Source organism: Cervus canadensis, chromosome 5, assembly GCF_019320065.1.
Source record: "Cervus canadensis isolate Bull #8, Minnesota chromosome 5, ASM1932006v1, whole genome shotgun sequence".
Taxonomy (NCBI): Eukaryota; Metazoa; Chordata; class Mammalia; order Artiodactyla; family Cervidae; genus Cervus; species Cervus canadensis.
The window spans coordinates 36,221,350-36,239,535 of NC_057390.1; the positions used below are offsets into that span (position 1 = coordinate 36,221,350).

The window sequence follows — 18,186 nt, forward strand, 5'->3', positions numbered from 1 at the left end:
CATGCATATTCTCTATTTGTTATTCTAAGTGCTTTACATGATGCAAGAACTCATTTTACTCCTTATAATTCTACTGTTACAGTGTTGTTAATATCCCATTTAACAGATTAAAAAACTGAGAGACAAATTAAGAAATTCACTCAGTACATAAGTAACAAAGACTCTGGCAATACATAAGTATTAAGACTTCAGAGCTCCCTTTCTTAACCAACATATGCCGTATATTATAAACTGTGTTTCCCCACAAATTCATTATGTTGAAGCCCTAAGGTCCAGTGAGTCATGTTTGAAAACGGGGCCTTTCAGAGGTAATGAGGAATACATGAGATCATGAGGGTCAGGCCATGGTCACATGAAGAGGTCATGTGAGCACACAGTGAGAAGGCAGCAACCTATATGCTAAGAAAAGAGGCCTTGAATGAAACCTAACGTGCCCACACTTTGGTCTTAAGACTTCCCAGTCTTCAGAACTGTAAGAATTAACGTTCCCTTGTTTAAGTTACCTAGTCTATGGTGTTTTGTTATGGCAGCCCATATACTAATACACTACATACTGGTATATTAACCTTGTACAATGTCATTTTATACCTGCTGGCGGGCAATCTTATGCAAAAGATCTGCGGTTTACACTAGAGAAAGGCCCCTAACAAAAGACAATTTGAAATAGTTTGAGAGATGACAGGAGGTATTTCTTTTGTGTAGAGGACATAATAAATTTGGACACGTCTACTGGGAAGGACAAGCTAGACAAGCCTGATCAATAGGAAAAAAAAGAAATCAGAGATGTGGCTATCATGAACAAAGACTTTTCTTCCAAGGGTGTTCCTCTCAAAGAATTCAAATTTAAAAACAAATAAAATTTAAAAACAAATCCATCCTAGGTATGATACCTAAAGGATTCTTAGGGCTTCCCTAGTGGCTCAGTGGTAAAGAATCCGGCTGCCAACGCAGGCAACACAGACGGGTTCAATACCTGATCTGAGACTATCCCACGTGCTGCAGAGCAACTAAGCCTCTGTGCCACAACTATTGATCCTGTGCCTTAGAGCTGCAACTACTGAACCCGCATGCTGCAACTAGTGAAGCCCACACGCCCAAGAACCTATGCTCCACAAGAGAAGCCAGTAGATAAACCAGTGCACCGCAACTAGAGAGTAGCCCCCACTCACCGAAACTAAAGAAAACCCCACACACCAACAACGACCCAGCGCAGCCAAAACAAATAAATAAATAATTTTAAAAAGATATAAATGCTTCTTAGATTGGTGGTGAGGTGAAATCCATGACAAGCATTTAAAAGTCTCCTATAACCCAAAACCACAGGCTGGATAGGCCACTCACCCAAACCATTGAGACACTTTGCCTTATGAGATTTTATAAAATATACACACATGCATCGGCTTCCCCGGTGGCTCAACGGTAAAGAATCTGCCTGCAATGCAGGGGCCACAGTTTGATCCCTGGGTTGGGAAGATCCCCTGGAGGAGGGCATGGCAACCCACTCCAGTATTCTTGCCTGGAGAATCCCATAGACAGAGGAGACTGGTGGGCTACAGTCCCTAAGGAGTCCCTAAAGAGTCAGATGTGACTGAAGCGACCTAGCATGCACACACACACATTATTTTTTACTAATACTTAGCATTTATTTCATGCCTACTGCCAGGCCAAGGACTTTTCATACTTACTTAATCTACACATCAACCCAATGAGAAATATGAGAATTTTTACAGATGACAATCTAGTAGCTTGCTCTAAATTATACAACAGCCTAGGTTTAAAATCCATGCTCCTGCTTCAGTGTACACACTTTTAAAAGATAACTTCTGTAATCTTAGTTAAATTAGCTTCTCATTTGTAAAATAACAATTTGAAAATTCCTTTCAGCTAAGATAATGAATTAAAATGTTGTACAAAACTGAGATTTTGGGGGTCAAAGAAAAAAACCAAATAATTACACAGCTGCTCCATCTAAATAAAAGGTAGCAAATTCCTAACAAAATGGTTGTCTTTTTCTTCTAGACAACATAGTTAAAACCAACTAATTGAGAGACAGTCTATTTGGAAAGTGAACTAGAAACATGTTACGTTAAAATTATAGGGAAAGCAAAATATATCTAAAATTGTGCCAGAAATTTACAGTATATATTTTTTCTCAAAATATATCCTTACTGCTATCCAGAATCACTCTTACAGTAAAAATTATGTTTCTGGCACTTGGTCAAGTAAGAAAGTTTACAAATTGAGAGTTGAAATAGTCACTAAAAAAATTTTTTTTGAAGTCCTCATTTGTAAAATGAGATTCAATCCAAAATTAGCCACAAAACAAGTATTCCATTTCTAAAATGCTTAGGGGAAAAAATCCAGAAGAGATCACTAATATTTGGCCCTGAATAAGAAAGCTGCTCAGACTCTCACTAAGGCCCACTATGAATCATGGGATCAAACTGTCCGGGTCCAAATCCCAGATCCATCACTTAAATGTACAACTCTGAGAAAGTTATTACTGAGATTTTCTGGGCTTCATTTCCTCATATGAATAAGACAAATAATAGTAACTACCTCAAAAAGTTGTGAGAGAAGGAAGGGGAAAAAAGAAACAACTTGCTCTAAGTCACACTGCTAGGACACCAGAGAGCCGGGATTTGAAAAAGGTCTCTCAAGCTCAAGAGCTTTATCTTCTGAGGGATGTATTTATGCACAAATGCAATTGTTGTAAATTACATATTCCTAGTTGATCAGCCCTGTTAAGTTTGAGCTCCTGAAACAATAAAAATTGTCTCCCAGCAAATACCTTGTAATTATCCAAAATATTTGACTGCTTCTACTTCACAATGTAACATCTATACTACGTAAAACAATCTATAGATTCAATGTAATCTCTATCAAACTATCAATAGCATTTTTCACAGAAGAACAAAAACACTTCAGTTTGTATGGAAACACCAAAGACCCCGAATAGCCAAAGCAATCTTGAGAAAGGAAAACAGAGCTGGAGAAATAAACCTTCCTGACTTCAAACTATACTACAAAGCTACAGTCATTAAGACTGTATGGTATTGACACAAAAACAGAAATATAGCCCAGTGAACAAGATAGAAAGCCCAGAGATAAACCCACGTGCCTATGGGCACCTTATCTTTCACAAAAGAGGCACGGATATAAAATGGAGAAAACACAGCTCTTTAATAAGTAGTGCTGGGAAAACTGTACAACAATCTGTAAGAGAATGAAACTAGAACAGTTCCTAACACCATACACACACCAAAAAAAACACTCAGAACGGATTAAACACTTAAATGTTAGGCCAGAAACTATAAAGCTCTTAAGAGGAAAACATAGGCAATACATTCCCTGACATAAATCACAGCAAGGTCCTCTATGACCCACCTCCTACAGTAATGGAAATAAAAATAAACAAGTGTGACCTAATTAAACTTAAATGCTTCTGCACAGCAAAGGAAACAATAAACAAGATTAAAAGACAACTCTCAAAATGGGAGAAAATAAGTGCAAATGAAGCAAATGACAAAGGATTAATCTCCAAAAATCACAATATAAAAGCTCAATATCAGAAAAATAAAAACAGCCCAATCAAAAAATGGGCAGAAGACCTAAACAGACATTTCTCCATAGAAGATATACAGATGGCCAATAAACACATGAAAAGATGCTCAACAACACTCATTATTGGAAAAATGCATATCAAAATTATAATTAGGTATCACCTCACACCACTCAGAATGCCCATCATCAAAAAAAATCTACAAACAATAAATGCTGGAGGGGATGTGGAGAAAAGAGAACCCTCCTGCACTGTTGGTGGGAATGTAAAATGATACAGCCATTATGAAGAACAGCAGGGAGATTCCTTAAAAACTAGGAATAAATCTATCATATGGCCCAACAATCCCACTCTTGGGCATATACTCTGAGAAAACCACAATTCTAAGACACGTGTACCCTAATGTTCACTGCAGCACTATCTACAATAGCCAGGACATGGAAGCAACCTAGATGTCCATCGACAGACAAATGGATAAAGCAGACAGAGTATATGTATACAATGGAATATTACTCAGCCATTAAAAAGAATGAATTTTGAGTTACTTTTAGTGAGCTGGATGAAGCTACAGCCTATTATACAGAGGGAAGTAAGTCAGAAAGAGAATGCTGCTGCAGCTGCTAAGTCACTTCAGTCATATCTGACTCTGTGTGACCCCACAGACAGCAGCCCACCAGGCTCCCCCGTCCCTGGGATTCTCCAGGCAAGAACACTGGAGTGGGTTGCCATTTCCTTCTCCAATGCATGAAAGTGAAAAGTGACAGTGAAGTCGTTCAGTCGGGTCCGACTCTTCGCGACCCCATGGACTGCAGCCCACCAGGCTCCTCCGTCCATGGGATTTTCCAGGCAAGAGTACTGGAGTGGGGTGCCATTGCCTTCTCCGCAGAAAGAGAATAACAAATATCATATATTAACACATATATGTGGAAACTAGAAAAATGGTATTCATGAACCTACCTGCAGGGAAGAAATGGAGACACAGATGCAGAAAACGGATTTGTGGACAAAGAGGTGGAAGAAGAGAGTGGGACGAATGGAGAAAGTAGCATCGACATATATACACTATTAAGTGAAAAACTACTGGTGAGAAGTTGCTGTGTATCACAGGGAGCCCAGCTTGGCGCTGTGATGAACCAGAGAGGTGGGACGAGGGGACGGGAGGTTCAGTAGGGAGAAGATATACATATAATTGTGGCTGATTTGAATTGTTGTATGGCAGAAACCAACATAATATTGTAAAACAATTTTCCACCAATTAAAAAAAAGTTAAAAAAGAATGAGAAACAAAAAACAAACAAAAAAACCAAAACCTTAGTCATCAATCTCATTTGTACTATTTGAACAGACAGCCAGAGAAATAATGAATGTTAGGGACTTAATTATATCCAAACTAAGTAAAAACATAATGGCATATTCAAAAAACAAAAACAAGTTTTCACTAAATAGGCAAAAGGAAATCTAGAACTCATCTAATTAAGTCTCTCCCCTACAGCCATCAAAAAGGACAATTCGGTATATCTTCTTGCTCGAAAAACATTTACGAGCTCCTGGTTATACATTGAATTATACCAAAAACTCTTAGACATATTAAGGCCTGCGCTGAAAAAGTGAAAGTGTTAGGCACTCAGTCATGTTCGACTCTTTGAGACCCCACAGACTGCAGCCCCACCAGGCTCCTCTGTCAATGGAACTCTCCAGGCAAGAATACTGGAGTGAGGAGCCATTCCCTTCCCTAAAGGATCTTCCTGAACCTGGGTCTTCTGCCTCGTAGGCAGATTCTTTACTACGTAAGCCACCAGGCAAGCCCCAATTTAACTGTCCAAACTCATCTCAACATGTTATCTACGCCAACCAAACACACCTCTTCCTACTCAAACCCATGTTTCCCTCTCCTGCATACTGAACACTGACATCTAGTAATACATCTAGTAATACTAACATCTAGTAATACTGCATCTGAATACTGACATCTAGTAATGCTCAAATTCACCATGTTCAGGCCCACTAACTTTCTAAAATATACTCAACCTGACCTTATTTTTGTTAATCCTCTGCATTTTTACTTACCAAAGCTCAGAGTAACTTACTCAAAGTAACTTATTCAAAGCTTAGTTAATGACAAAGCTAGAAATTTGAAATTTAAACTATAATCAGATATACACTAATTTCCTTATTACCCTCAGGAAAAGGAACAGAATCACTGAATTACTTATAATGACAGTATGAAAGATTTCCAAATGATCTATTCCTCACATAGGCCCTAGTTAGTGCTAGATTCTTTTCCTTACCAAAGCCTAAAACTAGAATGTAAGTTTAGATTAACTGCCTCAGGACTACAAACTTTGAATGCTAATTACTTCTACCATACAATAATCAATTTCAAAATTAAAATTCACTAGAGAGATTTCTTTTTTTTAAGCAAATCACTTCTCAAAAAAAGTAAAAATGGCATTATCAATTTTGAATTTGTTACTGGTAAACTGGAAAAACATATACACTATATCACAGTCTCTGGAGAAGGGCATGGCAACCCACTCCAGTATTCTTGCCTGGAGAATCCCCAAGGACAGAGGAGTCTGGCGGGAGTCCATGGGGTCGCAAAGAGTCGGACATGACTGAAGCAACTTAGCACACATCACAATCTCACCAACATCCACACATTCTTATGCTGAGTGTTTCCCCTGACACATTTATTTCAAAACCAACTGGTCAGTAAAATCATACCTAACTTATAAAACAAGGAAAATAAACTGCATTTTAAAATCATGGAGAAGAACCTCTGCTTCTAGCTATGAGAGTAATTTCATCACACTAACCCTTCCAACATAAACAGCTACAAAACTGGGCAAAATATATGAAGCAACTGTCCCGAGACACTGGGCCACAGGCAGCACAGGAGTATAATTCCTAAGAAGAGGGAAGCGCACCAGCCGAGTGCCCTGGCTTTCTGAAGGCACTTTCTGTCAACAGCACATGGGAGAGCCGCCCAAGGATACTGCACTCTTGCTGAGCAGAGGAAGCTGTTGAGTTGTCTGGAATTTGTGGAGCAGGGTAACATCCAAAGGAAAGCTTCCAAGAAAAGGAGCTCCAGAAATCTAGACAGATGCTCCCTTTAAACCTTTGGCTGAATACAATGCTGCACATACACATCACAAGACTTACCAAGACCCAGCAGACTAATCTATGAACAAGTTGTGAACTGAGTGGATATTCTGGAGATCAGACTGTGCTGTAAGACTGACCTAAAAGTGTTGGCCAGTCAGAGTGGAGAGAGTTCATGAACATCCCAAACATAAAAATAAGATTCCAGAAAAGGTACACCTTAAGAGTGGGACTACGTAACCCTAAAGTAAGGGATACTGCTCTAGGTCAAGTCAGAAAATATGGCTCATGGGCCAAAGCTGTACTGGAAAAAGTCCATTCATGTGTCGTTTTGCCTATGGCTACTTCTGCACTATAAGGGCAAAGAGTAGTTAGATAGAACCTGGATGACCTGCAAGCCTAAAATATTTACTACTTTGCCCTTAAAGAAAAAGTAAGTCACTGCTCTAGACCCACACAAATTTTAAAATCAAGACTTGAAAAGATCAAAGTGATTTGTCAGCAAACCAACTGTCTGCCAAAATGAAACTATCACCATATCCATGACAAGCAGTATAAAATAATTACTGGACAAGAAAAGAAGCAAGAAAATATGAGAATAAGAAAAAACAGCCAATGTAAACAGAAAGAAATAGTGTAAATGTTGGATTGATGAATATTAATTGGAAATTAAAATAGCTTTCAAAAATTCCTAAATATGTACAGTAAAAGACAAACAAAATGAGTGAACAGAGAATCTTGATAGAAAAACACAGACTAGAAAAAGAACCAAATGGAAATGCTATAACTGAAAATTACATTAGTCTAAAGAAAACTTCACCAGATGAGCTTAAAAGCAGATTGGACAATGGAGAAGATAAGATCAATAAATTTAAACAAAGAGTAACAGAAACTATCCAAACTGAAGCACAGTATGAAGAACAAAAAGCTGGGGGGGGGGGTGATATATGAACAGTCTCAATAACTGGTGAGATAATCAAGCAGTTAAAGTATATGTAAAATGGAGTCCCCCCAAAAGACAATAGTATAGGGGGAAAAAATTACGATTATAATGGCCTAAAATTTGACAACCGTGACAGAAAATACCAGCCACCGAAGCTCAATGAACTACAAGCAGAATAAACACAAAACCAGGAAGAAACAACCATGGAGATCAAATTACTGAAAACCAAAAACAGAAAAATCTTAAAAACAAAGGGAAAGGACAGGCAAACAATATTAAGAATGACCTGACTTCTCAATTGGAAACAATGTTAACCCAAAAGATAACAGAACATTCTTTAAAATGATGAAGAAAAAAAAAATGAAAACCTAGTGAATTGAGTGCAGTCAACCCTTTGTTGTTGTTCAGTCACTAAGTCATGTCAGACTCTTTGTGACCCCATGGACTGGAGCACGCCAGGCTTCCCTGTCCTTCACTATCTCCCAGAGTTTGCTTAAACTCACTTCCACTGATTTAGTGATGCTATCCAAACCCTCTCTTCTCTGTCACTCCCTTCTCCTGAGCTCCATCTTTTCCCAGCATCAGGGTCTTTTCCAATGAGTCTTTCACATCAGGTGGCCAAAGTATTGGAGCTTCAGCATCAGTCCTTCAAATGAGTATTCAGGGTTGATTTCCTTTAGGATTGACTGGTTTGATCTCCCTGCAGTCCAAAGGACTCTCAAGAGTCTTCTCTAGCACCACAATTTGAAAGCACCAAATCCTGGGCGCTCAGTCTTCTTTATGGTCCAACTCTCAGATCCACACATGACTACTGGAAAAATCACAGCTTGGACTATACGGATCCTCGTTGGCAAAGTGATGTCTCTCTGCTTTTTAATATGCTGTCTAGGTTTGTCATAGCTTTCCTTCCAAGGAGCAAGCTGCAGTCACCATCCTCAGTGATTTTGGAGCCCAAGAAAATAAAATTTGTCATTGTTTCCACTTTTCCCCCTTCTATGTGCCATGAAGTGATGGGACCAGATGCCATGATCTTAGCTTTCTGAATACTGAGTTTTTAAGCCAGCTTTTTCACTCTCCTCTCTCACCCTCATCAAGAGGCTCTTTAGTTTCTCTTCACTTTCTGCCACAGAGGGGTTATCATCTGCCTATCTGAGATTGTTGGTGTCTCTCCCTGCAATCTTGATTCCACGTTGTGATTCATCCAGTCTGGCATTTCACATAAAGCTAAATAAGCAAGTGACAATACACAGCCTTGACATACTCCTTTCCCAGTTCTGAACCACTGATTCCTTAATTTGCCAGTCTACTCACTAAATTGATAAACCGAAAGTCAGTACTTACAGAACTGGGCAAGTGCAGAGAAACCAAACATTCCAGTCCCCCAACATACTGAATACACCATCAGGTGAGGTCAAACAAAGCACCCCTATGCCATCTTGTTTCAGCTCCCATACAGTAAACAAGTATTCCTTTAGCAGTCTATTCAGTGCCCCCACTGTCTACATTTCTATGCTTTTTGTTGGTGACTGATGTGGCCCTAAGCATAGTGCTAAAGTACTATCTCGTGCTCTTAAGAGCAAGAAGCTTATGATGTACCTTACAGAGGAAACACATGACTTAGATAAGGTTCATTCAGACATAAGTTACTGTACTCTTAGCCATGAGTTCAATGTTAATGAGTCTACAATGTATCTTAAATAATGTGTTTCTTTAAATAGAAACACACCTAAAATAAAGTTATCATTAACAAAAACACTACGATTAAAGGTTCACAGGAACCTAACCCTGTATTTTCCCAAGCAACAATGATTCAGTCAGTATCTGCTAATTCAGTATCTTCTGTGATTTTACAGATCATAATTATTACAAACAATAAAATTAACTGTAATCTTCAAAAAAATCCTGCCAGGCTTCTCTGTCTGTGGGATTCTCCAGACAAGAATACTGGAGTGGGTTGCCATTTCCTCCTCCTGGGGATCTTCCCAACCCAGGGATCGCTTGCATTGCAAGTGGATTCTTTACCCACTTACCCACCTAGGAAGCCCCATATCACTAATAAATTCTATAAACATTGAAGGATGCTTACACAAACTTTTTCAGCTATTAAGGAAGAGGAAGCCCTTCCCAAAATGTTTCATAGATTTATGCACTAATACCAAAACCAAACAGAATTATTACAAGAAAATAAAAAATACCGAAGAATAAGGACGTCCCTGGTGTTCCAGTGGCTAAGACTACAAGCTCCCAATGAACTCCCAGGAGCACAGGTTTGATCCCTGGTCAGGGAACCAGATTCCACAGGCTGCAACTAAAGAGCCTGCATGTTGCAACAAAGACCCAGCTCAGCCAAATCAATTAATCAGTCAAAAAAAAACAACAAAAACACAATGAGAAAAAAAGAAACAAAGCTATTTTTTAAAAAATATAGAAAAATATTCCTTACACAAGGCATGCAAAATTGTTAGCAAAATATCAGCTAATTGAATTCAGAACTTGGGAGAAGAATAAAACTCTGAATTTAATAATGATGTTAATTAGTTGAGACTGAGAAGTTCTAAAGACTATTTGTGAAAGGGACTTACATGATAGGTTTAAATGTACTTAATAACTCCCTTAGAACAAAGATGAACAGAATTTTAAACAAGTAAATTCCCTCTGAGACCAAAGACTCTAGTAGATTTTTTAAAAATCGTTAATGCTTTAGGTCAGCTTCACCTAGGGCTGTCAGTATACTAAGATAAATAAATTTAATAATGGTGCCTTTCAATTATGAAGTTTATAAGTCAATCTATAAAGTTCAGGAGGGAAAAAATGAGCTTTTTCTCTCTTTTCACAAAAGTAGCTGACAGGTTTGTAAATATATGATTGTTCCTACAGTAAAACCAACAGGAGTCCTCTGGTTTTAAGACAGCAGAAAATACTTCACAGGAAGGGGCTTGTATTCTTTCCTTATCTGCCACATGTACCTCTCATAACTACAGTCTCTACTCATCTTTCAGTCTCCACACTCAGCCCTAAACCTGGTTTTTAAAAGGCGTATGCTAACTTTCCTCATATTGAACTCCCAAGAGACCATCAATATGACCAGCCTACTGCCAAATCTGTTTGAACTAAACTTTATAAGCCGCCTTCGTCTATCGTAATAAGAACAAGTTATTAAAGAAGTAACTTTTAGAGAGCTACATAAGGATTCAGAGACTGCTGAAAAGATAATCCAATCTTTAGCAGCTACAGCTCCTACTGCAGGAGTAGGAGTAACACCTACTATACTACCGTTTGGCATTATCTACCAACATTTTCAATGCTTATCCCCTTTGAATCAGTAATTCCACTTACATGAATTTATTCTGTAACACATAACAGCATGTATTAGCAAATAAGTATATATAAAGGTGTTCACAACAATGTTATTTATAACAGAAAAAGCTGAAAAATAACCTAATTAACTATCAATAAGAGACTGGTTAAATAAAAGAGTACATCCATATACCTTGCATTTTTAAATAAATTAATGCTTTAATTCGTAAGACGGGATTTTTTTTTTTTCTTTTTGGCCACACCACAATGTGGAACTTCCCCGACCAGGGACTGAACATGTGCCCCCTGCAGTGGAAGCACAGCCTTAACCACTGGACAACCAGGAAAGTACCAAGACTTGGGACTTTTATTTGAGAGAAAATATTTCAGTACTTCTAGAGCCACACAAAATACAGATCGGGATTCATCTGTAACATTAGTTCAACAAAAACCTGACTGCCTGTGCCACATCTAAGGGATTGTGCTCAGCAATGGAGAGATAATGCATGTAGTCCTTCCCCTCAAGGTAAAAAGGTCATACAGTCCCTTTCCTCAAGGAGCATATGGTCTGGGGAACAGAAATGAGTGAACATACCATTCTCATATATATAGTATGGTGAGGTAAGAATAGAACGTTATGGGAATGCATGAGTAATCACCATTCCAAGAAACAAAAAACCATTAGTTTTAATGTGAAATTATCAATTCCTCCTTTAGAGCTGAAAGGATGAGGCCTTCAGTGTGAGAAAACTCCAGCATCAGTAGAGCTGGGTCCTCCCACAGTGCATGCCTATGTCCTACATTCACTAGCCACAAAGGTCACATTCACCCACTTAAACACTGGTGATGAATTATAGTTCTGCTCTTACAGTTCCCATCCCTGGGGCTGTCAGCCCCCGAGGATCCTTCTATGGTCTATATTTAGAAACAGGAATAAAAATTCTCAAATACACTACAAGAACAGTGTATCTACCAACATTTGCTTCTACTTTGAGGTCCCAGAGAAAAAATGAAGAAATATCATCCATTTGGTTGGTACTTTTATCCTGGGCTAGCAAAGGACCTTTAAAATGTGCCATTTAAATTAGGGCTTTGCAACAGCAATGTTTCAAATAATCTGTTTTTAAGTATACTATGAAATAACTACACATAATACAGAGCCAATTACTAGACAATAGGTGTGTGCGTGCTAAGTCACTTCAGTCACGTCGGACCTCTTTGCCACCCTATTGTAGCCTGCCAGGCTCCTCTGTCCATGGGATTCTCCAGACGAGAATACTGGAGTGGGTTGTCATGCCCTCCTCCAGGGGATCTTTCCAACCCTGGGATCAAACCTGAGTCTCTTACGTCTCCTGCAATAGCAGGCGGTCCTTCACCACTACCACCACCTGGGAAGCAAGCACTCACAGATAACATAGTAATCTTCCAAGTTTACAGAAATAGAGTGTTAAGATACCATGTTTCTAAATGTTATTTCACATAATTAGATATTTATTAAAGGTTCAACATAACTACATCACTTCATTTTAAAAAGGATTTGAGGAAGCTTGTTAGTTACTAATAAGAACTATAAATTTGACACTGAGCTTCCTAGGAACCAATCTGAAAAGTAATTCACTTTATCCATAAGTCGGAAATGACTCAGCAACTAAACAAGAAGCAGCAGCACACCACCTGTTCCCAACTGTCATTCCTAGTCAGAAAATTAGAAATGGTTAACAAGAGAATTATTCAGAACCTCTATATTCATCAGTTCCATTCCTTGTTAACATTTTCTAGATAGAAATGAAGAAGGGAGGGTGGGCAATGGATTTTGGCATAACATCTCTTTCTTTGGTGACAACTACTTCCTGGGAATGTCACATCACTGTTTACTTGAACTTTATGTTAAAGACTAATACTTCTCGTTTTTAAAAAATTTATTTATTTGTTTTACTTTACAATATTGTATTGGTTTTGCCATACATTGACTTGAATCCACCATGGATGTACATGTGTTCCCCATCTTGAACAACCCTCCCACCTCCCTCCCCATCCCATCCCTCTGGGTCATCCCCGTGCACCAGCCCCAAGCACCCTGTCTCATGCATCAAACCTGGACTGGCGATTCGTTTCACATGTGATAATTTACATGTTTCAATACATCTGTGTCTCTTTTGCTGTCTCGCATATAGGGTTATTGTTACCATCTTTCTAAATTCCATATATATGTGTTAGTATGCTGTAATGTTCTTTATCTTTCTGGCTTACTTCACTCTGTATAATAGGCTCCAGTTTCATCTACCTCATTAGAACTGATTCAAATTCATTCTTTTTAATGGCTGAGTAATATTCCATTGTGTTCCATTGTGTATATGTACCACAGCTTTTTTATCCATTCATCTGCTGATGGACATCTAGGTTGCTTCATGTCCTGGCAATTATAAACAGTGCTGCGATGAACATTGGGGTACATGTCTCTTTCAATTCTGGTTTCCTCTGTGTGTATGCCCAGCAGTGGGATTGCTGGGTAAAGACTAATATTTAAACTATGTGTCACTCAGAATCTTTTAACACTTCTACTGTGTGCTTCTATGCTGATATAATAATAAATGACTGTAAAAATAACCAATAATTTTTAATCCTTAAGCCATATAATGAGCAATATTATACTATACTTATGAGCAATATCCAATTCTATACAAATTTCCATTTCAACAACTTTGGATAGTCTCTGAAATTGATTTAAAAACCACCAACATTCTATTCTTTGTATCCATGGCCTCCAAGTCCTATCAGTTCTCTTTCATAAAACTTCTTCTTAACCTAACTATAAAAACAGAGATTCAGAGCCAAAAACTCATCCTTCCTAGAGTTTCTTATATTCCTCCCTATATTCCATTTCCACTGAATGAACTAGTTCAGGCTCTACTCACCTCTCTCAGAACTGCTGCAAAAGATTTCTAAATAGTTTCCATTTTTCTTTCCAACCTATCTTGAAAATTGCCACCAATTCACTTTCCTAACACTGCTTTCATTATTCCATGCCTCAGTTCAATCATTTTTGATGGCTTCCCAATGCTGAAAGCAATAATTCAGGAAAAGGATGATAAATAATGAAATAACATATTTTGGAAACAACAACAAAAACATTTTTTGCCTCGTAATTTAAACTGCCAAGTGCAAGGGCAACTGTGGATGGCAGAACAGGAATAAAAGCAGGATGATAAAACCCTAAATCCTTAATTTGGCATTCGACACCCTTCAGAATCCAGATCTACCACACATTTTACTGGATTAAAGAACATGTCCAGAGACCAGCTCAACGCCATCTTTAATGAATGGTTTGCATTTCTCAACTCAAACTTCTATCCAGTTTCCCTTGCATATTCTCAAAGCCTTGGTTAAACAACCATCATTTTAACCTGAAGCCAATGTTTCTCCATGAAAAACAGTCAGCAGGGGAGAGACCTCAGTCGCACTTCAGTTACTGCACTGCAATGGGGATGCTCCAAGTACTGATACAACAGCAGACAGCAAAATTACAATTTCGCAAATAAAGGAAATCAGCATTTACTCAAGAAGAGGTTAAACAACGATATGAAATACACAAGTGTCAGGGATCTACCATATGCAGTAACATAAACCGTCCTCCAGTCGGACTGATCTGTTTCTAACCATGCTCTGCACATTTCTCACCTGTCTTTACTCACGTCCATCCTTTTAGTTTCTCTCAATCTTCGAAAGTGTATTTCTGCTCCAAAACCCCAATATAATTAAGGAGCACATTTCTAAAATAAACAATCTTTCAAAAAGCGAAATTTTTTACCATGGCCTATTAGAGACCCCAAATGACCTAAGTGTAGTCTACCACCCCACCCTCACCTTAACACCCACCACTCTCTCCTTAGCTTTCTCACTAGTCTTCTCACACATACATTACTGCCTCAGGGCTTTTGCCTCCCAGAAGCTTCTTGGAAATTTTTTTATATCTGCAGCTTAAATCTCACCTCCTCAGAAAGGCCTTTTTCAGTGCCACCCTATCTAAAAAGATTCCCACACATCTCACTCATTTTCCACAACATCATCCTTCCTATGCTGCTCATAACACTTAACACTATTCTCAGTTCCTTAATCAGGTGTCTATCATCTGACTCCCCTCATGGGGAACACATCTGTCTTGCTGATTGCTCTATCTTCCTAGCCTAGAATAGTGCCTCTTTGTAGATAATCAATAACCAGCTGCAGGAAAGAACTGTTAAGAAAGCCAGACTCAGTGACATGGTTTTAACTATCTGTGACCATAATCACAATGTTCCTTTATGTCCTAAAGTAACTAAAGTTTCTAGATAAGCAAGATCAATACAGAATTAGGAAGCCATGTAAAGATAGAATCGCTAAGTGACGCAATATTCTCTCTCCTTTGTCTTCCAAAGTTAGTATTCCAAAAGTCAAAATACAGAAAGAATGCTGTCACCTACTGACTCTCCAAGATTCAAAGAACAGAACTCTTTTGTTTCCACGTAGGAATACAATATGAAAAATTAGTTTGCTTTTCTTAATCATTAAATTTATCATTTGTAAATGTCTTATTACTTGATATTTTTCCACCTCACTTTAGTTTCTTGAAAATGTGTTTTTACTGATAAAAAGGAAAACCTGAGTTACTTCTCACATTCTAATTATCTGTAGTGTAGTGATTAATGTTTTGAGTAATGCTCTGGGGAATGTCAATATCACTACTGACTTATTTTTTTCCTTGTGGAGCAAGAGTGAATTGAAGAAAAAAAATTCTTCCACGATCTCCCACTGAATATCTTTTTCTAGAAAAACAATCGTTTCTAAAATCCTACAAGGCTATGACAATTTCTCACCAGGCTGTTACACTACCTGATTCTTGATCTCTGCCTTTGTACACATAATGGTCCTACTACTAGTGGGACGCTTTCTGTCCCCAAATTAACAAGCTACTTGTTAATAAGTTAATTAACGTGTCTAATAGGATGAATTCTCAACCTCTAACAAACTTTTTTCTCTTCCAGAATAAACAATTTCCCAAAATTAAAAGGATAATAAAACAATTTTTCCTAATAATAGTAATAACAAACAATCAGGTGCTGGTAAATGAAAAGATTTGAAAACTATTTACGGACAATGCAAATCCGTCTCTGCAGCCCTAAAATACATTACTTACACAAAACAGTATTTCTAACCAACAGATGAAAACGTTTGTCTCAAAACATTTCATGAAGTCCCATGGTAAATCTACCACAAGTTCAACTGTCCTCTTCCCGCCAGGGAATCCACAGGTTTCCCCTTCTTTGGGAACGTCAACCATTTTGCCTTTTCCTTTTATCTCTACGATTCAATTACGATGCATTAAGAAGCTAAACCTGTGCATCCTGACAGCTATTCCCCTCCTTCTGCGGCAGAGCTCCCGGCAGAACTGCGCCCCCTTGGAACATGGTGCCCAGGTCCCATTTCCCCGGCTCCGTTAAGCTGGTGGTAAATAGCCACATCACAACCCGGGTAAACTGGGCGGTGGCAGGACCTCGCCAAAACTCCGCTCCCCAATTCTCCACGCGTCACACCACTGGAGGCGCTCTCCCTTCACTGCAGTCAGGTCAATGTGGACGTTTTCCACTGGACCGGCTCCCCACGAGCGCGGGGCTGCGGAGGGGGATCAAGAGCATGGGGCCACCCAAGCCAAGGAATGGGTGAGGAGAGGGGCCAGGGCTGAATGCAGGCAAAGACCAGAAAGAAACTGCGTCTTTTCCCCAGTAGCAACCTAGTCGGGCAGACAAAAGATTAGGGCGCCAAGGCCTTCCATCCTCACCCCGGAACCAAGGCAGCCCGATGAATCCACACCCCTAGTTCCCTCATTACAGACCCAGCTCCTGCCAGGGGTGGGTTCCTAACCTCCCCGACCCGGTGGAATAGCGAGCAGACAGAACACCCCGGGAGCGGTCGGGGCGCACGTGCTCCCCGATACCCAGACGGACAATAAAGAGTAAGCCCGGGCTTCCTCTGCCGCCCCACCCTGCTCCCCGCGGCTCCCACCAGCGGGGGCGCCTTCGCCCAGAGATCTGCAGACAAAGCCCCCTCCGGGTGGAGAGAAGGGCAGGGTCCAGGCTTTAAGGGCTGCGCACAAAAGAGGGAGGGGCGCGAGGGGCGGCGCGAGGAGGAGGGCGCGGCACTCACCCACTGAGCCCGAGGAGCCCCTGCGTTTGGGCGCGGCCGGCGTGGAGGGGGGCGCGGCGGGGGCTGGGGCAGCCGGGGTCCACGCGGGCTCGGCCTGAGGGCTCACGTCGGCCGGTGGAGGAGGCGGAGGCCGGGCCGGAGGCTCCTCGTCCTCAGAGAGCTTGGAGGGCGAGTCTGCTATAATGGAGGGTGGGGAGGGCGCGGGCACCGCCGACGACACGGGGCTCGGGTCCCAAGACGGCTGCCGCTCCGGAGCGGCTAGGGGCGCGGCCGGCAGGGGCCCCCGGGGCGCCGGGGGCACGAAATCATTGCCGAAGTCCAGCAGGGGCGCACTAGCCGGGGTGGCGGCGGCGGTGGCCACCGGGGCCGCCGACAGCGCGGCGGCGGGCTTCCTCTCTAGCACCTCCAGCTCCTCCAGGTCCTCGTCCTCGTCCTCGTCTTCCTCCTCCTCCTCCTCTTCCTCTTCTTCCTCGGGCTCCTTCACGAACTGGTACTTGAACGCGGGCTGAGGCCGAGGCGGGCTGTCCGAGGACGAGGAGACCAGAGGCGACTGGTCCATGTCTTCCATGGCTGGCAGGTCGGAGGTGATGCTGCAGCTGCTGCGTCCGCGGGAGAAGCTTCTTCTCAGAGCCGCGGGCGGTTGTGGGGGGTGGGGAGGACTGAGAGGGGCAGGGCCCAACGAGCCGAGGGACCTGCAGTGGCGACAGCTCCCGGAACAATGAGACTGCTCCTCCAGCCTCCGCGCCCGTGATGCGCCACCCGCCCCGTCCCCAGTTGCCGCCGCCGCCGCCCAGATGAGGGAAGGAGAGAGGCCAGCCGACGCTCCGCCCAGTTTGGCGTGACTCACCCTCCCAGCCAGGGAGAGGCAGGCACTAACGCGGGAGGAGCGAGCCAATCGGCGAAGAAATAGAGTTGACGGGCAACCAGTCGGCCCAACAGAAAAGGAAAAAGACGAAAGTGGGTGGGTCTCACTGCACTTCCTCTCTCTTACCGGCCCGGGTGGGTTCGATGGGCGGGGTTTGGAGCCGGGAACCCCACCGACTGCCTAGGGTAGTTGCGGGTCCGGCTGGGGTCTTGGCCTTGGCCTTGGCAAGCTGGAGTA

General features: G+C 41.2%; 1 protein-coding gene across 3 annotated transcripts in view; it reads right to left on the minus strand.

Moving 5' to 3' along the window:
• Positions 1 to 17,906, minus strand: part of RTN4 (reticulon 4) — a 69,604-nt gene extending 51,698 nt beyond the window's left edge. The window contains exon 1 of one of the 3 annotated variants that reach the window (XM_043468570.1): positions 17,085 to 17,906. In XM_043468570.1, the coding sequence (XP_043324505.1) occupies positions 17,085 to 17,652 (568 nt within the window). In that variant the 5' untranslated portion in view covers positions 17,653 to 17,906. The remainder of the gene's footprint in view (positions 1 to 17,084) is intronic. The other 2 variants (XM_043468572.1, XM_043468571.1) reach the window with 2 other exon arrangements.
• Positions 17,907 to 18,186: the final 280 nt, after the last annotated feature.